The 24,842-nt window shown below is 38.1% G+C and overlaps 3 protein-coding genes and 1 long non-coding RNA gene across 5 annotated transcripts in view; 3 read left to right on the forward strand and 1 right to left on the reverse strand.

Moving 5' to 3' along the window:
• Positions 1–112: 112 nt before the first annotated feature.
• LOC122880360 lies at positions 113–4,239 on the forward strand. Its single transcript, XR_006378906.1, has 5 exons — positions 113–423; positions 1,726–2,045; positions 2,236–2,493; positions 2,595–2,711; positions 2,877–4,239. It is a non-coding gene; the product is annotated as an uncharacterized LOC122880360 (long non-coding RNA).
• Positions 4,240–5,920: 1,681 nt separating this feature from the next.
• Positions 5,921–9,294, forward strand: LOC122880358 (hemicentin-1). 2 transcript variants are annotated; one of them, XM_044205393.1, is made up of 6 exons: positions 5,921–6,160; positions 6,704–7,024; positions 7,215–7,472; positions 7,560–7,772; positions 7,906–8,013; positions 8,542–9,294. In XM_044205393.1, the coding sequence occupies exons 1-6, from the start codon at positions 6,112–6,114 to the stop codon at positions 8,727–8,729; spliced, it is 1,137 nt and encodes a 378-aa protein (XP_044061328.1). In that variant the 5' UTR covers positions 5,921–6,111; the 3' UTR covers positions 8,730–9,294. The 2 variants fall into 2 exon arrangements, with proteins under 2 accessions (XP_044061328.1, XP_044061329.1); XM_044205394.1 differs by having other exon boundaries at positions 7,560–7,676.
• A 5,260-nt stretch (positions 9,295–14,554) lies between these two features.
• cdx1a (caudal type homeobox 1a) lies at positions 14,555–18,833 on the reverse strand. The gene is made up of 3 exons (XM_044205396.1): positions 18,210–18,833; positions 17,003–17,151; positions 14,555–15,833 (listed from the first exon to the last, which is right to left on the reverse strand). Exons 1-3 carry the CDS (start codon positions 18,547–18,549, stop codon positions 15,648–15,650), a joined length of 675 nt encoding a protein of 224 aa, XP_044061331.1. The 5' UTR covers positions 18,550–18,833; the 3' UTR covers positions 14,555–15,647.
• Positions 18,834–23,816: 4,983 nt separating this feature from the next.
• Positions 23,817–24,842, forward strand: part of pdgfrb (platelet-derived growth factor receptor, beta polypeptide) — a 29,491-nt gene continuing 28,465 nt past the window's right edge. The window contains exon 1 of the mRNA XM_044205392.1: positions 23,817–24,573. The gene's annotated coding sequence lies outside the window, so the exon portion shown is untranslated. The remainder of the gene's footprint in view (positions 24,574–24,842) is intronic.

Genomic DNA, 24,842 nt, shown 5'->3' on the forward strand with positions numbered 1-24,842 from the left:
TATAGTGCAAAGGTCAGTGATGATTTGTCTGATAACATAACATAATATGTCTGCAACTGAAGAATAGTTATGTATGAGAAGATATCAACTGGGGCAAGCAGATGACTTGTTGTTTCCGGGGATTTTAGTATCGACAAGTTTGCACATAGTTACCACATTACCTCAAACTGCTTCCTCTTTCCTGACTCAGCTGTACTATTTTAACAACACTCTACTTGGTCAGAGTTTTCACACCTTTTTATCTGAAGCTGATCACTGAGAGAAGTCATTTCAGGCTGCTCAGTGTAGGATGTGCATGTCTGTTATTGAATAAAGTAGAGAGGTTTGTCTGGAAGCTGCTGACTGGGTCAACGGAGGCTGAACACTGAGGAGACATGGAAGCTGCGGTTGGACTGTTGCTGATGCTACTCGGAGTCTCTCACGGTGAGCCGTTTTTAATTTGATGCTTTTTATGCAGCTGTGGGATCAAATATATTCAACAAGTACAGTCTGACATCATCTTCATTGATGTGTTTTACAGCTCAAACACTGACCCATGCAGGGACCACATTCATACAAGAGTCATGACACATGAATGAATTAAATATAATTAAACATTTTTGTCAGCTTTGATCTTCAATTGTCTGCCAGAAATCTATGATGTTGAAACAAACTGAAAGCTGGTTTAATCTTAAAAATGGCTTGTGTATAACTACTACTTAAATTCAAGCTGTTTTTTTTACTGAAATTTAAAACCAAGATCCAAATAACAAATACAAAAGATATAAAAGAGTGCAAATTAAGAGCACATCATTGACTTATTCATTAATATATTTAATGGTTATGACTGAATCTCGAGGAACTTCAAAGGCCCAAAAGATGAAATATCTATTTTATTCTGACTCAATTACTGTACGTAAAAAGGAGCACTGGAAACTCAGTTATAAAGCTAATGTTGAAATATATTCAATAGCTAAAGGTTCTGCTGAGAGGAGGGATTTTACATTTGTGCATGAGTTGTTATGTGAAATGTTTTGCTGTCACATATTTGTTTATGTCTCTGTTGCACAAGAACATTTTCCTGTCTGCATTAAGAGAGGCTTACAGTTACAGTTCACCCATACAATGTTGAGTTTTTCAAAAATTAATGGAATGAAATAATCATATTTATATTTTTCTATTTTCTTAAAATTTCACCCATGTTCTTTTTATTTAGTTTTTCATGAAAGTTGCTTTAAAGTTAGAAAAATACACTTTACAACATTGTAACACTTCATTACAGCTACATGATGCTTACCTTCACAGGAAATATTAATACCTAAGTCACCATGATTTTATGTTTGCATCATTAGCTAACATTTCAATATTCTATTTGTGTTTTTCATCAATTATTACAAATTTGCAAAAATACATAATAATGTATAGTGTGTTATTTTTGGAAACTTGGGAAACTTCACTAGAATTTGAAAATGTAGTTTTTTTGTTAACAGTCATCAGTTTGCAATGACTGGGTGAGGTTAACTTGAATTAATCACAGAATGTTTTACAGAAAAATGAGTAAGTAGCTAAACTTGAACTGTTTTCCAGTAAAAGGCTTGTGAAATGTTTATATATATTTACACACACACACACACATATATATATATATATATATATATATATATATATAAATTGTCATTAATTTTGTAGAAATTAAATGATCAAAATATGATATGTACATAATTTGATCTCCTTTTTAATTTCCAGGTGTGGAAACCTACTGTGATGGCAGACAGGATGGAGCTCAGTGTTATGGAGCTTTGGGAGGAACTGTGCTCCTCCAGCTGATGGACAGCACCTCAAAGATATTTAGATACCAATTGTTTAAAAACACAACAATAATACTGCATTGGAGAAATAACATGTTTTGTCTAATCTGATAGAAAACAGATCCTCATTTACTCCCAGTAATGGAACATTTAGGATCAACAACCTGATCAGGACTGATGGTGGTGAATATACTCTTACAAACTTTGATTCAAATGCACAGAAATCAGAGCCGCGGACTCTACAGTTAACCATTCAAGGTAAATAACTATTTTTACCTACTATGGAATTTAATAATATTGATAGACATACATGTTATATTCTATTGCTAAACTACATATTTCACATAATCTACATATATCTGTATCTATGCATGTTCTGCATCAGAAACTGTATAAAATAACCAAGATTGTGTTAATATATAAAATCATCTGAGTGTGTTTCCTTCAGCTCCTGTGTCCTCTGTCCCGCTGGTCTCTGAGTGTCTGTCCCAGGGAGAGATGAGGGTGTCCTGCTCCTCTGAGGGAGGGGACAGTCCTCAGTACAGCTGGACTCTGGATGGACACACACTGACAGACGCTCAGCTCCTCTCTGGAAATAATGAGACTAACAGCATCACTCTGAAACAAGACGTCTCAGGACAGCTGGTCTGTTCAGTCAGGAATCACATCAGTAGGGTCTCGAAAGAAGAGCAGATATCTACCTGTGGTGAGTGAGAACATGAGTAGAAAACAGTTGGATTATTATGACACTGATGATTAACTGTACATCAGATATTTATCATCATCATATTTGTTTCTATCCCAAAGGCTTCATATTCAATAACTGCACCTTATCCAATGGAACACACATATCACAGTGGGTTAAAGCCAATAACAGCCTGTGTATTGAGCCAACAAAAGCCCCTACCACGATTACTACTGAGGGTAAGGAGAGTGGCATCACAGTGTCAATTAAACCCTCCACTCACATCACACCCTCCAATCAAACTGTTGCTTCCTCCAGCAGAGATGACCCATGGTATATGAGTAAGTGAAAACTAACTCTCCTGTCACAGCAGTAACTTGACATGTGTCTCTGTATCTGAACAGATCGCTCTCTGCTCATATGTGGTGTGCGAGCAGCTGTTGTGATTCTTATATTAATTGGGATTGCCGTCTGTTTTGCTTGGAAGAAAAAGAAGATAGCTGAAGGCTCTGCCGTCCCTCGAAAGATGGAATATCAAGAGAACTCTGTTGTGATGGTTGAAATGAGAAGTTCTGCATCTGAACTTTAACTTTCTGAAACCGACACCTTAGTGTCGCCTCTCACCTGCTGTGATTGGCCATGTGTCTTTATGGATGTGAAAATTGGGTTTAGAGTGGAAATTCTCATCTGTTATTATTCTTCTCCGATTCACTTCTTAGCAGCTCACTATGAATATCTTCCTATAAAAAAGGTGTGTGAGTGTTTTCTGCTTTTGTGTCACTGTGGAAGCTCTGATAGAACTAAGGTTATGTATTGTAACTCTAGTTCTATGATCACAAGTGGAGCCGTCTGACTCTTTTCACTCGGTCACTTCACCAGTTGTTGACTTGGTGAAAGTGGGGTCAGAGTTTCCTTTACATAGAGTGAATTCAAGTGGAAAGACTGTCTTGTTGTAAAGGTTTCAGTGCACCGCTGCCTTTGGAGAGTGAAAAAGCACCCAGAGGCCCACAGCTCCACAGCACAGTTTATCCTAAAGCAAAATGTGATGTTGTGAATAAAGCTAATATTTTCAGATAGTGCAACTCATTTTGATGAAGTTTGAAAATTATTGTACTGTATATTTCCACATCATCGCTGTCCAGTGAAAACAATGTATCTCCAAATGTGGTGGTTTTGAATTTTTCAGATAAAATGAAGGATTAAGCGTTTCTTTATGGGCTGAGCACATTCTCCCATTCTTCAGGTAAATCAGCCATTTTAAAACACACTGGATTATCTGAAAAATGATTGTCACAAAACTGGAAACAGGAATATTTTTCTGAAAAGAGAAAAGTTGATGTTTTGGAGATGAATTGTTTTTACTTTTGTATCAGTACTTGACTTTGTGGGTGTATATTAAATGGTGATTTTGCATTCAAACTGTACACCATAACAAATATGGGTATATTCACATATATGATTAAGGTGTTTAACTGTTGACTTGTGTAAATAATAGTTTTGTGTTTTTCTCATCTGATTATAATTACACATATATGTCTGTTTTGCTTCCATGTTTACAAAGAGCAATAATGTAAAACCTTTGAAAGCATTTAATAGCAAGAGCTTTAATTTAGTTGCTTTCTAGTGTTGTTATGTATTCAGAACCTGTCAATCAATCAGTCATGTGTCATCAGTCCGTTTTGGTGAGCTACCTTTTTGTTGCCATTTTGATCATGGACTGTGCCTTTAATGACTGCTGAGAATTGAATAAAACTTCCAGACTCATCATCAGTGTTAGTAGGTGTGAGGTTTCTCTCTACTGGTTTACAGAGGAGTTACTGTTGCTGATGGATAATTCTGTGTTCAGTAAAACTCTCTGTTGAGAACGTGTAAACATTTTAGGAACAATAATGATCAATTCAAAATAATAACATAGCTGTTACTGCCTTAAGAGGCTTTACTAAAACAGTCTTCCTCACTAGATATCAAGTGTTTATCGCTGAAAGTGCAAGAAGTTGCCAGTGGAGGGCGAGAGAGAGAGAGAGAGAGAGAGAGAGAGAGAGAGAGAGAGAGAGAAACATTACAGAGGAATAGTTTGAGCTTTCGGCCACTGTGGGCCAACAGCACAGTGTGAATGTACATATTTTAGCGCCTCGTGTGTGTTTCTGTTATAAGTGAGGAACTGAAATAATCAGTTCAGTCGATTAATCCAATAACTTTGCTATGTAGTGAACGACACAACAACCACTCAAACCAACATCTCCACAAAACTTTTAGCATGAAGTTTGACATTACAGTTTGAAGAGGTCTAGCACTGAAAATAATAAATTTAGCCTGCAGCTGTGAGGACCATTGGTAATCACACTTGTGTTAAACTGGCTTCTAACTAATTCCCTCATAAGTACAAATAAACAGCCAGATGTTGAAAAGCTGTTATCCCCAAATCCTAGTTTGATGGCAGAATATTGCTTTGTTCAGTCAGTCCATCAGTTTGGGAGGGATGGCATGTTGTTGCCTTTTTTTTACCTTGTTGATATACACCTCTGACAAAAGACAAACCAATAATCCTCTGACTGTAGATTGGTTTTGTCAAAGGAATAAAGGATAAGGACATTTTGCTGGTTTTATAAGGACAGTATTGCAAAGACTCTAAGACTAAGGGCAACAAATGTATTAGTTGGCTGATAATAAAGTCTGAAGCTGTATAATGCTGTTCCAACACTGTATCTAGAGGTTGACATTGTATAAAAATATAGTGTTTTTGCAATAATTGTTGCATTATTACTGTAGTATTCAAGTACTCAAAATCACAAGATAAAAAGTCAAATTCATGTTCACTACATTTATTTAAACTGCTTAACTGTGTTTTAGTTGATCATAATTCTTAATTTTCAGACAACATATTTTCAATTATTTAACTGTTTAAACTTAAGCGCTGTCTATGTTTACCTGAAATGTTTCTTTATGTAGCTTCAAAATTTAACTGAACATTATTCTTCATTATGTGAACCTAATACACAAAATTCTAGATGTCTTTCATGTCATGTTATACATGATTCTGTATGATTTAGAATGATGTTTTAATATCAGAAAACTTAACTGTTTAAACCAGAATTTAAAATACAGTTTGGTACGTGTAAACAATTCTCATACGCTCAACATGCTCTGATAATAATGACCTGCTAGTCCTGCTAAATTGAACTTATCATTCATTTAGAGATGGGAAATGATGATGAGCAGATGACTAATTTGTCAGGAATGATAAGATGGAGAGACAACAAAGTCATATGGTTTTGTAATTAATTATTTTGTTATCATTTGGACATGGACATCTTAGAAATGTCAGTCTCAAATCCTCTTTCAATATGAAGGAGGAATGTTTCCCTCTCTTCCACTCAGTCCATCACACCCAAATGCCCTCTTGGTCTAAATGAAAAAGGAAGGGAAACTGACATCACTTCCTTTTCTCCTCTCTGTCTATAAAAAGATGAATACAACAATGCTCTGCTTGCGCAAAGTTTTCACACATTCTCCTCTGAGGCTGATCACTTTTCAGGACACATTTCAGGCTGCTCAGTGTAGGATGTGCATGTTTGCTTTGGGTGAAAGTGTGTCTGGAAGCTGCTGACTGGGTCAACAGAGGCTGAACACTGAGGAGACATGGAAGCTGTGGTTGGACTGTTGCTGATGCTACTCGGAGTCTCTCATGGTGAGCTGTTTAACTTACAGCACTAATAACACTATTAATACTGGAACTTCTTGTATAGCTATTGGTTTCAAGTAACAGTCATGAGTATAGTATCAACATTATGCTCAGTGATGTGTAATGCAGCTCAAATACTGCAGTTTCAAGATGGTTCAGAAGAAATTACCACTTTTATTGATAAATTATGTTATTATAATCAACTGACACCTGCAGCAGTTTGAAACTGATATTTGAGCTTTTCTAAGATTCAGTATCTTTTTGAAAAAATGTAAAATACGTTAGTTAATAATACAGTTAACACAGTTAGCTGAACCTTAACTGTTTTGCAGTCACAGGCCTGTGTAACGCTCAGCTGCACAACGATAAACGTCTGTTTGCATAGTGATGTCTGAGAGAGACACAATTACACCAAACCACTACTAAAGTATTTGATTTATATAAATATTTGCATATGCCTAAAATATTGTCATTGTCATTCATTTTGTAGAAATGAAAAAAAAGTCAAAATATGATATGTACATAATTTGTTTTTTTTTTAATTTCCAGGTGTGGAAACCTACTGTGATGGCAGACAGGATGGAGCTCAGTGTTATGGAGCTTTGGGAGGAACTGTGCTCCTCCAGCTGATGGACAGCGCCTCAAAGATATTTAGATACCAATTGTTTAAAAACACAACAATAATACTGCATTTGAGAAATAACATGTTTCTGTCTAATCTGATAGAAAACAGATCCTCATTTACTCCCAGTAATGGAACATTTGGGATCAACAACCTGATCAGGACTGATGGTGGTGAATATACTCTTGACATTTTTGATTCAAATGGACAGAAATCAGAGCCGCGGACTCTACAGTTAACCATTCAAGGTAAATAACTATTTTTACCTACTATGGAATTTAATAATATTGATAGACATACATGTTATATTCTATTGCTAAACTACATATTTCACATAATCTACATATATCTGTATCTATGCATGTTCTGCATCAGAAACTGTATAAAATAACCAAGATTGTGTTAATATATAAAATCATCTGAGTGTGTTTCCTTCAGCTCCTGTGTCCTCTGTCCTGCTGGTCTCTGAGTGTCTGTCCAAGGGAGAGATGAGGGTGTCCTGCTCCTCTGAGGGAGGGGACAGTCCTCAGTACAGCTGGACTCTGGATGGACACACACTGACAGACGCTCAGCTCCTCTCTGGAAATAATGAGACTAACAGCATCACTCTGAAACAAGACGTCTCAGGACAGCTGGTCTGTTCAGTCAGGAATCACATCAGTAGGGTCTCGAAAGAAGAGCAGATATCTACCTGTGGTGAGTGAGAACATGAGTAGAAAACAGTTGGATTATTACGACACTGATGATTAATTGTACATCAATTATTTTGTTTCTATCCCAAAGGCTTCATATTCAATAACTGCACCTTATCCAATGGAACACACATATCACAGTGGGTTAAAGCCAATAACAGCCTGTGTATTGACCCAACAAAAGCCCCTACCACAAGTACTACTGAGGGTAAGGAGAGTGACATCACAGTGTCAATTAAACCCTCCACTCACATCACACCCTCCAATCAAACTGGGATGCTCCCCAGCCCACCATGGTATATTAGTAAGTGAAAACTAACTTTCCTGCAGTGGATTCATTAAAGTCATTCCCCCTTTTTTCTCTTTGTCTATCTCCATAAAAACACATGTAGTGTATGCTAACTTAAATATCTGTGTGTCTCTTATTACTGAAACAGGCAATTTGCCAACAATCGCCGGCATACTCTCTGCAATGGTAATTCTCTTGGTGGTCGGGGTGGCAGTCGTCTGTGCTCATACGAAAAAGCAAAACAACAAACCTAAAGGTAAACAAAACTTTGTTTTAGAATAGATTTTTGTCTTTGTCAATAAACTTTTTCACTTTCTTGCTGAGAGTTAGATGAGAAGATTGATACCACTCTCATGTTTGTCAGTTAAATATGAAGCTACCGTTAGCAGACAGTTAGCTTTAGCACTTGGCCTGGAAACAGGGGGGGAAGCTAGCTTTGCTCTGTCCAAAAGTAACAAAATCTGCCTACCAACACAGTTCAAGCTCCCTAATTAACATGTTGATTATCTTATTAACTTTTTTGTTACTTTTGGACAGAGCCAGGCATGTTTCCCCCTTCTTCCTGTCTTTGTGCCAAAGCTAACCGGTAGCTAGCATTGTGGTAGCTTCTCATTTAACTGACAAACTTGACAGTGGTATCTTTTCATTTATCTCTCGGCAAGAAAGCGATTAAGTGTATTTCCCAAAATGTCAGACTATTCCTTTAACAATCCACTGTTATCACTGAGTATGTCTAGTCATTAAATATTTTATATTTGTGCCACTCCTTCCTTTTACTCTGCAGAAGAAGAAGATGAACAGGAATTAACCTATGCTAATGTCAGGATCATGCAGCGGCAGGGGAGGCAGATGCAGCAGAGGGAAGACATGGAGGTGGAGTACGACCAAGTCAACTTTTCACAGCAACCTCGGCAGACTGTTGAACCAATAGGAGATGAATGTGTGTACGCCAAGGTCCGCACAGACAGGTGATTCAGTTTTTTTAGGAGGAGGTGTTTGCCAAGATGCCTAAAGGTCTTTCACCTTAATTTAATGCAATTTCCAAATGGAAAAATATAAACCATCAGCGCTCATAGATGTTATTATTTTTCTTCAGCTTTACTATACTTCTGGGTTTTGACTGGACATCAATGTATCAGCTCCAGCATTTGACCCACAGTGTGGCTAGTTTTGATAGACTCGTTTTTGTAGACTATTTAATATTTTTTTAACAAAATGTATTTTACCACAATTTTCACCCTCTATCTTTATCTTTAGATCATGTTGTACTTCCTTGTACTTGTGTCTAATTTATGAGCACATTTACTTTTATTTCAATGTTAAAACACTGTTAACTTTCAATAATGAATTTTAAGAATAAAAATGTCTTTACAATGCATTACTCTACAGTGATTGGCAGACATGAACAGTATACTCTAAAGTGCTCAGAACAAGTGGCATCAGTACGTTTATGTTGGTCGATCATCTGTGTTTACATGTCATCTAAAACGCCTACTTCTAACTTTATGTCAAAGTAATAAAGTTTGCATTTACTTCAGTTTAAAATGTATTTATTAAACAGATGTGGATGGATTAGTCGAGGGTCAGAGTATATCAATCAAACTAGTATGCTCTTTCATTGGTAGATTTATCAAAGGTTTGGTGCAGTGTGTCGGAGTTAATCTCAATCGTGCTGTCTTCTTTTGGTTTTCTAGCCTAAAGATACGTTTGTAGAGAACTGTCTTTTAGAGAAGGAAGTTCACAGTATGCATGAATTTGTTTCCATGAAGTAAACACTTCTGCTTTTTGCATGAGTTTTCAGTCTTACAACATTGGTTCATCAGTTTCTTTCTTTCTTACAAACCATTTGTGAAATATCCCATTAAACTTAACAGTTGTGAACATAGCATAGTTGTATACTGTTAAAGTTAGTGGGTGAATTAGTCTATTGTAGTAGATCCAGACACAGATAACATACAGTCTTTTCATCTGAAATTTAAAATGATTCCACTTCCACTTTTTCCACATAGTGTTTCTTAAAACAGTCAGTTAGCAGCAAAGGAGGAACATGTTCTTGTAGAATTTAGTAAACTCAGGCACATGTGGTTCAAGAGGAAAGGGACCTAACAGCTTGTCAGACTGTGAGCATGAGAAGCATTTATCTTTTAATACAATCAAGTTATGTTTTCTATATTTAGTTTGAAGCATTTCCTGTGACTTTGTGGCTTCCAGTTTAGAATGTATCTGCCACAACAGAAGTGTAAATATCTACTTTACTAGTAACAACTGACATTTTGTGTAATATTTAAATAATATTAACTATTCAGAGTTTGAGTAATTTCAGGCTCAAACTTTCAAGTCTGGAGGAGAAACCAATCTGCATTGTGGATATTTATGCAAATGATTTGGGGTAAATGGCAAGTCCATTGAACACAGTGCTGCTGACAGAAGTTTCATGATCTGAGAGTAATGAGTTAGTCAACTGTCAAAAAGGTTCATGATTATAAAAAAAACAATACACCCATTTGTCTGAAATTAAATTGAACTACATGCAGCTGAGGGCTAGATCAAGCAGATCAATATAAACGAGGGATAAACGGTAAAACAAAGAGCACATTCAATGACAGGATGAAAGCATGTACAGGAGCATTTACATAAGCTACCAGTAACTCTTCTGCACATTCAAGATTCAAAGGTTTTATTGTTAGAGCATGTGACAAATAAAATCTTTGAATCTTGAATGCAGAGCCTGACCACTACATTGTCCTCAGCATCATTCTCTGCCTGAAAGAGTGCTTTAATCACATAAAACAGCATAGTATTACATTTGAACTGATTTAAATTAGTCAGTCTGACTTAAACAGACAATAATGCCGAAGAAAATTTAAGTATTGGCTCCAACCCTGCTCTCACTTGAAAAATGCTCAGTGTATTCTGCACTAACTTCTCAGCAAAATGCTCTCTTAACTAATCTAAATATCCCTCAGACTCTTGTTTTTTCTGCCTCTTTTAAAAGAAGAAATCCATAGTTCAGTACTGGAAGGCATCAGCTAGTGGAATAACGTCTCTTGCATTAAGTTACTACTTGTTTAAGCTCTTAGACACGGGAGTATGTACAAAGCAACTCATAGTGAACATTTTGGAGAAATAACTTTTCATATTGTCAAAGCTGTAACCAGATGCAGGTAAAAGCACAATGTTGTTGCATCTGCCAGCAGCCTTTTGGTATGGGTGTGGACCGGGTCAGGCAGTGTATAACCAAACCTTTGCTCCTCAGGCAGGGAACCCTTGTTTTCTCTGCTCAGTTTCGACCTCCAAAACACTTTAGGACCTCTTTGTATAAAATAACTTTTTACAATGTGATTTTTACAAGTTACACAAAATTAGTTAATTTTAATTGTTTACTTGCTGTGAGTTTAATCAAAGACAGAGGTTACATGATTGGTTTGGTTTAATAGCTTGAGGTTAAAGGTTGACAAGCATGCAGCTGATAGACAGAGCCATAAAATTTGTGTTTATGGTTCATGATAGGTGTAGTGTCTTTAAACAACCAGCTGAGATCCCTTTTTATTGTTGAACCCTCTTGTTGAAACACAGTTGAACTTAACATAATGTACGCTCTCAATAGGTTTGGTTGACCCACAATTAAACATTTATTTTGCCCTCATAAAAACCAGGTGATTTTGTCATTGTCGTGAGAAAGTCATGTGATGTTATCTTGCCATGCCAAACTTATTTAACTATAAAACCAAGACTGGTTTTTGGTGCCAAGTCTTCAATCCTGGGCATGTCAGTTTTTGATAGATGACATCCTTCAGATGATTTATGATTTAATATTTAAAGAATTTGTCAACAATTTGGCTGAGTAGAGAAAATAGTTTGATTCGTAATTCAGTCTTTGTACAGTACAGCTGTTTACCGTGGGACAGTGTGAATGTAAAGAAGCACAGATGTAAAGGTTTCTGTGAAAAGATCGGTCAAAAGCCAGGGGATGAATTATTGCATTAAAATCCTACAGTGTGGCCTATATTATTTTATAATTCAATCTAAAATTATGGAACAAAAATTTGGTCATCTCAGGTCGTAATTTTATCAAATAAATGGTAATTGTGTGGGCAGGTAAAGCTTTATACCATTGGTACATTTCTTCGTTGGCTGCATGTACTTACCAAGGATCTTTTCTCTGTGGAAATGTTTCACAAGATGTGCAATTAAAGCAGATAGACCCACAGCTGTTGACTGTGTTAAGTGCCAATGATATACAAACCAAATTGATAAACCTCTGCACTGAGCAGTAAAACATGTTTTAAAAACAGCAAAACCAACACAAACTTCAGCTTAAACATGTAAAAATACAGACTATTGATATTAAGCGTTGAAAGACAAAACGGAAATTCTTTCACTGCTCGTGGTCTAGTGGTTTATTTTGTAACAGTATTTGCAATTACTGTCGGTACTTATTGCTAAATTTACCATTTTCCCTGCCTCTTCTGGCTTCATGCCATGGTGGATAACTTCAACTGTGTTCTTGGTCAAATTATTGACAGCATTGCACCCATAAAAACCAAAAAGATCCAAAAGCTCCTTGGAGAAATAGGGTAAGAATAAGAATGCTTAAGAGAGCATGCTGGAAGGCTGAGAGTAGGTGGCAGAAGACCAAGCTGCTAGTTCACCTCGAAATCTTTAAAAATACACTCAGGAGCTACAACAATGAAATTAAATGTTTTAGACAACCCTACATTTCTCATATAATACATGATAACCAAAACAATGCTCAGTCTCTGTTCTCCGCTAAGGATAAACTGCTAAACCCAACAGGATCAATGCCTGCCGAGCTCCTCTCGTCCACCAAATGTCATGAATTTGCCACCTTCTTTCAGGAAAAAGTCTCTGATATTGGGAAAAATCTAACAATTTCATGGATCTGGCCTACCTCTGCTCCTATATCATTATACCACCGTGAAAAAAAGCATAATTTTTCACCTATTACCTCTAATGATTTAGAAGAGGTGATACAGCAGCCACAACATTTTTCAAACGTGTATTCCACTGTCTGTCACATATTAAATATTGTAAACAGTTATTTTACAATCAGGAGTCTTCCCCTCCTTCCTCAAGCATTCGCTTATTACACCCATCTGTGATGAGCAACTACAGGCCAATCTCCAATATCCCTTTTCTTAGTAAAATACTTGAAAAGGTTGTTTGCAAACAGTTGCATGGTTACCACTTCACAACATAGTTCATATCACTTCACAATCTGTATGATGTGTATCAATCTGGCTTCATGACTAACCACAGCACTGAGACAGCTCTCATTAAAGTAGTCAATGACCTTAAGATCAATAGTGCTGGAAATAAACTTTCCATCTTAGTATTACTAGACCTGACTGCAGCTTTTGACACCGTCGACCACGACATTTTACTAAACAGACTAGAAAATTCAGATGGCCTATCCAGCCGTGTCATTAACTGGCTCTCTTCCTATCTAAAAGGCAGGACATTCTCTGTGTCTCTTGACAACTTCAAAACTGGCAATTTTAACATTTGTGGTGGGGTCCCGTGGCTCAGTTCTAGACCCATTACTGTTTAATCTCTATATGCTGCCACTTGGCTCCATCATACAGAAGAACAATGTATTATACCATTCATATGCTGATTATACACAATTATATATTTCAAATGGTTACCTCAACCCCATAAATTACCTTGTAAACTGTATAAGTGACATTAGACACTGGATGACCAAAAATGTTCTGCAGTTAAACAAAGACAAGAATGAGATCCTTATGGTAGGCGCTAGAGGTCAGAGACAGGAGATCCACTCCAAACTGATCTCGCTGGCTCTGAAACCCAGTGAGTAGGTTAGAAATCTAGGTGTTATCTTGGATTCAGAACTAAACTTCACAAGCCACATTACAAGTATAACTAGAACAGCATTTTACCACCAAAAAAAATATTTCCAAAGTCAAATCAATCTTGTCTCAGTCAGATACTGAAAAACTGGTTCATACTGTAATGCCCTTCTTGCTGGACTCCCCAAAAAGACTGTGGGACGGCTCCAGCTCATTCAAAGTGCTGCAGTCAGAGTACTCACTGGGACAAGAAAAACTGAACATATTACTCTTATACTTAGATCACTTCACTGGCTTCTGATTAAAATATAGAATTGATTTCAAAATATTGCTCACTGTTTACAAATCAATTAATGATCTAGCTCATAAATACATCTCTGATCTGCTCACTGCTCACAAACCCTCCAGAACCCTCATATCATCAGACACTGGTCTCCTCTGTAACCATGATCAGTAGGTGAAGGTACATTCAATTATTATGGGCCCACTCTCACAAACAAACTGCCGGATGGTATAAGATATACCACAACTGTGTCATCTTTTAGTGCTTCCATCTGTCTGTCTGTCTGTCTCTCTCTCTCTCTCTCTCTCTCTCACTCCTTTTGGGTATATGTGGGTGTGTTTATGTTGGTGAGTAGGCAGGGGATGAATTTATGAATTAGTTTTTCTTTTATTATGTATTTAAATATGTGTTCATGTCTTATTTTATTTTGTTCATATTGAGCTTACATTGTATGAAATGTGCTATATAAATACATTTTACTTGACTTCTGTGACCTACAAAGAGGAACAATCTGAAAGTGTGTTAACATGTCTTACATGTACAGTATAGTTTCATAAAGTGCCAAAAAACTAGAGAAGCAGGGACTTTATTTCTCTTAAAATGTGTGTGTGTGTTTAGCGGTGCAATGACTGTAGCTCATGAGTTACGTGGCAGCTGTTGTTCAGGATGTGGCTAAACACTGCTGTCTGAACATTTTATTCCACTATCATTTTTGAACATGTTTGCTCTCAGTTCCTTGCTGTTATAACAATGTTGTAGCTAAAAAAAAAGAAAAGAAAAACAGATTTTAAGTCAAAATGGGAAAACAAATGTTATCACCAAATGTTTCTTTCATGTCATATTATACACATGTTTAACAATGAATGCCAAATTACAAAATGTGTGTTTTCATATCAAAATCCCATTGCTTTTACTTCCTGTTTTTAACATTCTGTGCATTTACTCCTCTCCATCACACTATAAACAGCTGCTTTCCTCTTCCTAACTGAAACCCATCGGTATATATTTTTGAATGATCTATTCTCAAGACATACCTTGCATCAACATTTCAACAGAAAGAACATTAAAGGGGTGTTGAACTTTGGCATCACCTTCTTTCCTTAGAAGTAACAAACACAACACTCTTTGCTCTCTCTCTATTTCCTGTAAATTCAAATGGTAATAAAGAGATGAATTAACATAATTTTACTTCCCCAAAAATAAGGAGCAGGGCTGTTTTTGGATATATCGGCAGAATCAGCATTATTCATTTTAATTTTTATTTATATGCTCAAGTGTGATTTTGAGATGCATTTCCTCATGCAGTTAGAACAAATAGAAAGACATAAAAAAGACACATAATTCCTATTTTCTTATTAATGAAGCAGATACTTGACTATACATAGACATCTGCATTCACACGCTTATCAACCAATATTCAGAAACATTTCCACATCCCTTTATGTTAAGGAAAGAGGAACGTCTGAAAATGCTTTTTTGATGTGACTTTAACCAACAATTTTTGAAAAAGTGACACGTTGTCCAATGATTCTTTGTCCTTAAAATCAGTATCTTGGTGCTGATAATTATCCATATTAACACATTAACATCCTGTGATCGGCAAATGCCCAGAGACGATCAATGCAACACACATGTAGTGTGAAAGGCAGGAGGTGTGGCATTATATAATCATGTTGATGTGAATCATCTTCAGTCATTCTGTGGTAAACTTATAAAAACAAAAGACACTATGTACATATTTCATGCTGTATCAGTCTTCCATGTAAAATCCACCTAGTATTCCTCTGATATCGTGTCAGACAAAAGGTTGCTGCTGGGGCTGGTGGTGATGTGGGTGTCTACGGGTCCACCCAGCACAGGTGGGGTGGGTGTAGTCGTAGAGGCCTGCTGGGAATGCTGCAGCTTCTTCTTGTTTATCTTCCTCTCTTTGGCACGTCTGTTCTGAAACCAGATCTTCACCTGAAACATACAGTAGATACTCACAAACATGAGATATCAAAAACATACTTATTAGGTAAGGACTCTTATAGGATGTTAATAAAAAATGCATTATCCCTTCTCATTCTTTCCTTTGACTTATGTCTTGGGCCTCTGTCTTGTATAATCGAGTTTGTTATCCTCATTGGATGCTGAACTACAATGTTTTAGATTTTTGGGGATTTTATCTCGCCCTGCCTCACCTACTTCTGCTTTAGGTTAGTAAGTTCCTTCTTTCCCAGAATTACTTTGTTGCACTCAGCTGTGGGTTTAACAAGCGGAATGAGTAGACAGAAAAAACAATAATAGCATCATGAGTGAGGGTTTCACCATTAACACTACTAATGCAAGATGTTTTGTTTGGCCACATAACATTATGGTTTATAGAGGTTTCTGCTGTTTCTTCTAAAGCTGGTTTCTCCAAATGGGATTGTTGAAGAACTTTTTGTGCTGTGTTAGTATTAACTCATTGAGGTGACTAAGTGTGTCCACTTAACCATGATGATAAGAAAAATACAGCACCAAGCAGCAACACGGACCAAAAGTACTGTGCCTATAGCTGTATTTTTATAAGTTGCAACTTTTTGTTTTCCAATATAACTTAAATATCAACAATGTAAATCACATGAAAACCTTTCCTAACTCTCTTCACCACTGCCCCCTCCCCACCTCAAACAAACAGAAAAACAGAAAAAAAAGGGGTCAACCAAAATAAGCCAGTGGGTTCCTAAGAAAGACAAAACTCTTGCATGTTTATAAATATCACATCCTTACACATCCTATATGACACTCTTTGATTTGGCACTCTTTCTTGTAGTTTCTTTAAATTATTTGCGTCCATCCATTTATTGTTGTTTTCTGGGCCCAGGCCTTAAAGTGAGACTATGTAACTTTTGAAAGAAAAAATAGCACATTATATCTCTTAGAAAGGAGAAGTTGATTTCATAAGTGATAAAACATACCCTTGCTCAGTCCAGTACACTCTGAGGTTTTGGTTGATTTTTCCTTTACATTCACTCCTGCCTATTTTCGATCATGTCATTTTGATTCTGATCTGTTCTCTTGCATCGTAACCCTCCCTATGCTTCCTCCTCTTTCTCTACCCCTTACTTCTATACCTCTATACCTTTCATTTGCCCTGGTCCTCTCACCTGTCTCTCTGAGAGGCTCAGTGCCATTGACAGCTCGGTCTTCCTCCTCATGGTGATGTAGCGGTTGTACTGAAACTCCTTCTCCAGCTCCAGGCGTTGCTGGTCAGTGTACACCACCCTGTACTTGTCCTTGGTGCGAGTCTTCACTCCTGAATCACACAAAACAACCCTGATTTAGTAACACAATAAATACAAGTTTGGATGATTGACCAAATGTAAGTAAATAGGTGTGTTATCCGCTCCTGTGTCTTCATTCAGTAATACAAACAAGAATGATTATAATGTCAGTGAGTCACATGCATTGAGAGCTGTGGCCAAACAGATGACTAATTTGAAAACGTCTGGTGCCACATTCAAGTTCAGGCGCCACTCAAAGCCTCATTAGCTCTATTAATCACGTTAACTATAACTAATGTAAAGACTCCCCACTGCATTGCATCAGTGGTTCTCCTTATCACTGTGAGTGGTGTTTACATAGGTGTTTACACAGGCAGCTATTCATTGACACGCGTGTTCACACACACGCACACATACTCTTAGGAAAGGGTGAGTCAGAGTTATTGATCTGAAATTTTGACCATGTGACAGCATCGATCGAGGCAGACCAACACACACACACACACACACACACACACACACAAGGCGTAAGGCCTGAGGTTTAGCCTTTAGAGGAGATTCGGTTTGACTTCTGCTGACTTCCTGTAGTGCCTGACATGTTATCTAGCCAGTTTGTCACCCTTTTGTAACCAGCCAGTGGACAGAGAGGGTGGGGAGCGACACTTCTGCAGACTTGACAGCCTCCACTGTTATCTTTGCATGCATTTACATCTCACACCAAGCTGGCGAAAGGAGGGGTGAAAAGCTTGATGAATGTGTGTGTGCAGTCATACTCTGTGTACATGTTGAAACTGTTCCTGTCTATAAATATGCGTTTTACCATATCTGTCATCTGTACACTCACTCGGATGCTGTGGTTTAGTTTGTCATATGACTACACCAAGGACTCTATCTAATAAAATGTAAAATAATAAAAAATAATAATAAAAAAATAAGATACGAGTTTTGTCAACAAAGAAGAACTAAGCCTCTCACAGCCTGATCAAGTGCTTAATTTTATAATTTTATTTTAGCTTGGATTATTTATCATAGGCCAATACAGAGTTTAATCGAGTGACCTCTATGGCTGTATCCAGTGAGTGTGCCCCACCTGAAACTGACGGTCTGACGGATTCATGTGATCTCCTCCTGGAGCTGAAGGGGTCCTGTCCGGAGATGAAGTTGTAGGGGATGAACGACCCCCCTCCAGCGGCGGTAGGCGTGCCGCACAGCTCCGGGGAGGAGAAGTTGACTTGCCCGGCGCTGGGGCTTGACCCCGGGAAGCTGTACGGATACTCCTCCCGGGGAGCGTAGACGCTGTTCCAGGCACTTGTCGACGGGTCACCGACTCCCGTGACGTGATGATAACCAGGGAAGTCATACGGAGGCGGAATGTACTGACTGTTCAGTGACAGTGTCTGGTGTCTGGCCGACTGTGAGTTGGGGTACATACCGGTGTCCTCGTCAGACAGGTAGGGTTACTCTCAGGTAGACCTCGGTGAAACTTCATCAAACTTCCTGGCGCATGTTAGTCCTCACAGTTTATCCTCAGCAGGCACTGGCGCTCTGTTTTCACTTCAGTCTAAGGTTCAGGCTTATTACTGAACGGTTACCTGTGCAGTAAGACTACACACCTTTATAGATTTACTGCCAAGGAGTTCAAAAGTATCATCATGACGTCACGTTTTACCTGCGGCCCACCTGCTTGCTCGTCTTGGCGACGTGAGGGCATTGACCCTAATTTACCCAGTCTGCACTGGTGGATCCTTTTCATAAGGCCATCATGTAAGGTGTGCGTGAAGTGTACGTGTGCGTGCGCCTATTCACGCACGTGTGCACGTTCATATGTAGGACTCAAGTGATATGCAGCACAGAGATTGTAAAGTAAAATAGTTGGCTCAGTGGTGGTAGAAGTTTTTAAAAGTAATATCACAATGTAAAACATATTCAAAACCTTGTCTAAGTAAAAGTTAGCAAAATGAAAAGTGAAAGTAGTCATTAGGCAGCAGAATGGCCCTTGTCAAGTCAGGAGGGTAGTAAAAATACTGAAGTCTTGAGTCCAAATTGCCCAGCACAACCGCACCCATGCAAAAACATTTATAATTTCATTTAACTTTTAAATTATATTTTTTGTAAATCTCCTCACATTAAGGTTTAGATGTTGTTTTTCTACACTGCCAGATATTTAGTAATTGTAAACATTAAGTCCTTACAATTTAAATTAATTTAGTTTTTTGACTTTAAACAGTCTAAATTTGAAGTCTTTACACTAAAGAAATATCAGAACCAGCCTTAAGAACCCAACATGTGAAATATTTGGGTAACAGAATATAAAGTCATTTTGATGTCATGTAACCCCCCAAATTCCCAAGAATATTACAGAGATCGTGACCTCCTTGCCCTCGATGATATCTATATGGCCCTGCCTGTCAAGTATTAGTGTTATTATTATTAGATTATTGTTACTGACACATTACTGTGTGAGCAGTATTTTAATGTTATAGCTATACTGAGGCTGAGCTAATGAGATAAGATAAAATAGAACTTTATTTATCCCGAGGGAAATTGTTGTGCAGCAGTTGCAGTACAAAGTGGGAAAGAGTGCAAATAATGGCACAATGCCAGGAATGTAAACAGGTTAATGGTAAGGACCACGGCTATGTATGAGAAGTGGCCCATAGCTTTGTCTGTACAATATCAAATCTGAAGTACAGATAAGTGTATATGGTTAATTCAAAACGTTCGTTGACTATGTCCGTGAAATTGCACCTAATGTCCCATTATTGCACACACAGATTGTTTATTTTTAACAAAAGACAGCATAGTCAACTTCCTCTTTTCATTCTCAGGTTAATTTAAGTGACATTTTGTCTTTTTTGTTATTGTTTCCCTTAAGATAATTAACAAATTTGATATGATTCTATGACGTTATATTTTATGGTGTGACAGTGAGATGAAGAAACTACGGGAAACACATAGGTGAAAAACCAATGAGCTTATAATTGTGTTATTTATGAAAAAAACCTTACCCTCCATACCTTCTGTAATGTACAGTCTGCTACAAATGTGTGGCAAATACAGAAATTGGCCATTCAAATCAAGTGTGAAGTATAGGTCAAGTTGTGTAGGATTATTGTCCACTACACCCCTGCTTAAAACAACCACATGAGGGCGGCAGTAAACTGAATACTGGCAGGTAATTTACCAGGTCTGGAGTCCTTCAGCGATACAAAACGTGCTGTTTCCAAACACATGATCAATATGTGCAACGTTTATTCTTAATCCCACTTGCTGGTGGCTTTACACCTTTTCCACATTCAGTTGATGTACTCAGAATATCATGCCGTAAAGTATACTGTATAGTCCACTTGTTGAGCTTGTGTTTTGGTCCTTCTGCATCCACGAACGCTAATAAAAGATTCATGTTATTATCTTGGTCAGAGCAGTCATTATCAGCTATAACAGCTATCAGCTGTTAGCATGAAGCAGGCTCATGTTAATGGAGAGAAAAGTACTACAGATCCTGAACATTAAGGAAAGTGCAACATAAACATCAAACACATATCGCAAAAAGCTTGAAATACAATACATCGTAGCCACCAAGTAAAAACAACTTGGCTAAAAATAAAGAAATGTGGTTTTAGCACTTACAGTATACATTAGAGCATGTGCTCATGTACAAACTGGACTGTGCAATTTGTCTGAGTGTTACATGACACTGGCACTAAAAAGTTTTCAATCATTCAGACCCCAAAAAGATCCCTATAGTTTAAATTTAAAGCACTTGTCTGCTGCTGTGTGCCAAAAATAAAATCCTCAGGCTGTATAAATCTCTAATATTTATCCAAATGAAGGGTTACTGTAGGGAATGGTACATGTATAGTGATTTAGTTTAAACAGCAGCATAAACAGTGTTCCCACTGGTCTCCTTGTTCATCGAGGGGGAACTAATAAAAGGCTTGTAGCCTCTTTTCACCAATTCTAAAAGCTCCCATGTGTTAGAAAGAGAGCTGCTGTAGGTGCCGAGACACACCCAGAGCTTTCATCTTCCATAGCCAGGCTTCCTCTAAGACGTATTACAGTCCACAAAAAGCCTGCACACAAGTCTTACAGCATGTCTGTAAGATTCTGCTTCACCGTGACAGTCAAACACTGAAAAGTGGAGTAGGGTTTATATTATTTAAATTCTATTCGACAAGCATCAGCATCATTTGGCATCATGATAAACTAAACAACTGAATGAAGCGACTAAACAAAAAGTGGTCATTACAAGTTGAGTAGTTTACTCACTATGACAACTCACCAGCCCAGTTTCAGTTGATCACAGAGGGTGAGACGGTCTGTATACTCACCCACTATGTCTGTGTTCAGAATTGTCTAATTAACGACAAGACAGCATACAAATTTTGGTTTGAGTAATGACTATGGCGACAGTGTAATATTTCATCATCCAAGACTGCAATCAGGTTACTGTTCTTGATGGACAAAAAATATATTTTCTTTTTGTACATTTTTATTGAATCTTTAAAACCAGATAGGGCTAAGTGATTAAAGTAGATTATGTAGATTTATTTTATTGTCCTTCTGGTGACTGTACCCATTTAGCTTTTGTCTTTTTTGAAAGTATTTATTTTGTTATTAGACATTCTGCAGTAGAGAGCTGACAGGAAATGAGGGCAGAGAGAGGCGTGGTTTGACATGCAACAAAGGTCCCAGGCCGGACTCGACTCATTGAACATTGTGATTATATGGTCAGTGTCTTACACACATAGGTCACCAGGGCAGGTCGATTATTAGGGCTGCAACTTACGATTGTTGTCAATGTTGTTTAATCTGCCAATTATTTTATTAATGAATTATTAATTGATTAACCATTCTGTCTACAAAATCTAAGAAAAAAGTGAAAAATGGCCAAGCATAAGATGACGTCCTCATGTTTCTTGTTGTGTATGAACAACAGTCCAAAACCCAAAGTTAATCAGTTTATTATCTTCACATTGAAGAAGAACAAGGGAATGTTTGATATTTTTGTTTGTAAAATTACGATTAATTGATTATCAGAATACTTGCCAATTCATTTTCTGTCACTAGTCGTTTAATCAACTAATTGTTTCAGCTTTAAATTGAATTTCTCCTGTCTCCTGCTTGTATTGTGTTGTTTGATTTAATGCGAGAGGCGGTATCTTAAGATATGATGACAATGACGATTGTTGCTGTTGTTGTTGTGTTTTAGAAATGTCCCAGTGTTTCAGGTTTGGGCCTGAACGGCATCAGAATCAAGTCTTGAGGAGCCTCTGACTATTACATCCTTTACTGGTACAATTTAGAATGGACCTGACTCCAGATCAATCGTTTTATGGCTTCATCCATCTTCATCTATCAGAGGTGTGTTGGGTTCAGCTCCAGGTCCAGGCCTCAGCCCCAGTGTTTCCAGCTTCTAGCCCCCCTCCTTGGAGCCTACAGGGGCCACAGAGAGATAACTTTTAGCTTTATCTGAAATCCAGCAAAACATAAACACTAGTCGCACTCCAGCTATGACAACAATCCAGATCAGCAGTGAGAGAAACCACTCTTTAGCTGTTCTGACAAGCTGAATAGGCTGGGTATTGTTGTAGCAGAATGATTTGGAGTCTAGTTTATTCTGTGGTTTGCCACTCTGTCAAGCTGTATGAATAATCAAGGACAGCTGCCAAATATAAAGCAGTAGACACCACTCCATTGTAACAACACGCTAAAATTATAGGTGATAACAAAATGTCCACATTAAACATATCTGTTTTGGCACTCTTTAGATATTTACACCCAGTGTGTCCTGTTAGAGCTGTGGTTTGCTGCAGCATGTTTGGACAGAGTGTGTGTCCAGCTGATATGTGTGTGTGTGGAGAAGTATTTGCTTAATGTAAATGTCATGTGTATTATTGCTGCAATATTACCTATTATCTCTTGTAAACATTTTAATTGACACTGCAAGCACTAAATCATACAAGAGTAGATTCATGGGGTTAAGTAGGTGGATTTAGGACAGATTTGGGACAGATTTATTGCAAGGAGGTGTTAATTACAAAGATAGAAGTAGATAGATGTTAAGGTGGGACAGTCCTGTGTGGTGTTGTTCCCCTCCTAACTGGGGCTGTCTCTAATTACTGCCAGCAGGGCTTTTAGATTTACCCTCACAATTAGAAGAGAACATGGTTACTGTCCAATTTAGCCCCTTTTCCCTCCTCCCCTCTGTCTGCCCCAACCCCTTGTTAGCGAGAAAAGGCCTTCGTCAACTGCAGGGTTGCGTTATGAATTTCAAGCCATCCACTCATATCCTGGGAAAGGAAGAAATTAGGGAGAGCGCCAGTATAGAAAATAGATGTATTGGCATGGTATGTGTGTATGCATGTGTTTGAAAGAGAGAGGCTGAAAGAGCAGAGAAAAGAGACAGAAGGGGGGTGAGGACGGAGGGAGGTGTTGAGTTATTTTATGTGGGATGAATGTAAAAAGAAAGGTAATTTAAAAAAGACAGAAAAGGAGATGTAACATGTAAGACAAATGGGTTTACTCAAGCTAAAAGTGTCCTATGTGTTTAACCTATTTTACACCAGATTCTAGCGGTGTGATTATGTAAGTGAAGTTATTTTCCTGAGAAACTGAGACTTCCATGTTTGTTTCCAAAGCAGGCCACCATGATCTCTGCCAAAACCTGTTTTTTCCCTGCTTGGACCTCTCACTCACTCTCTCACTCTTTCTCTTCCTTTTTATTGTGTTTGTTGTTTTATGGAGGGGTTAGATGTGGTCCAGATTGCTGCTGCCAATAGAGACTGTCTCAGTTCACCTCCAGTTGCTCGCCACTCCATTCATAAACAAATCAGTCCAGCTCTGGACCTCTCAGCTGCTACTGAAGAACAACAAGCAGAATTCGATCTGTATTTTGAAGTTTTCTCCCTCTGTCCTTTTCGCTTTCTCTGTTCACTCCTTTTTTTGAAACTTCCCTCTATTGCTTTTTGCTCAACTCCCCCCTCACAATTCCCTCCCTCCTCTCCCTCTCCAACTCACTCTTACTCTAGCTTCAGCAGGGCCGGACCACTGACTCTCTCCTCTGTGTGAATCTGTCAGGGCAGCAGTGTGTATGTGTGTGCGCATGTCTCCATTGGGAACACTTCTTTTTAAACTTACAGCACTCTTTGGGAGCGGTGGGCAGGCTGTTTCAGAGTGTGCGAGAGGAGAGGAGACACCCATGGTGCTGTGATTTGACTAAACAAACAGCCGGGCTCAGAGCAGTACCTCCTCCAGCGGTCTCCCGGGACAGCAGAGATTAACCTCAGACTCTGAACATCTGAGGGATCTATACATCTGAGGCAGCAGCCCCTGTAGAGACAACCAGCTGGAAATCTCTCCTCTGATTTCAGGAGGAGGAGACCGACTGCTGGCCGACAAGCTCCTCGCACAGAGAGGCAAGACTTGTCTTTGCTTCTAGGATCACTCTGAAGGTAAGGGGTCTTACTTCTCTGTCACTGTCAGGGATTTTACTTTTAGTCATGGCTGCTTGGCAGCTGTTGACAGAAGTACTGTACAAAGCTGTGAAAATTCACTTATCTTGCACGGGAAGCCCACTGTGACAGATTCAATTTCATAGCTGTCTGTCACAGAAGGGATGCACCTCATCCTTACAACACTGGACTGTTGGTTCATATGACTTTCTTTGATGTAAACCGATAACATCATCTGATTTAATACCCGAAGACAAGAAAAATGTCTG

This window comes from Siniperca chuatsi, linkage group LG8, assembly GCF_020085105.1.
Source record: "Siniperca chuatsi isolate FFG_IHB_CAS linkage group LG8, ASM2008510v1, whole genome shotgun sequence".
Classification (NCBI taxonomy): domain Eukaryota; kingdom Metazoa; phylum Chordata; class Actinopteri; order Centrarchiformes; family Sinipercidae; genus Siniperca; species Siniperca chuatsi.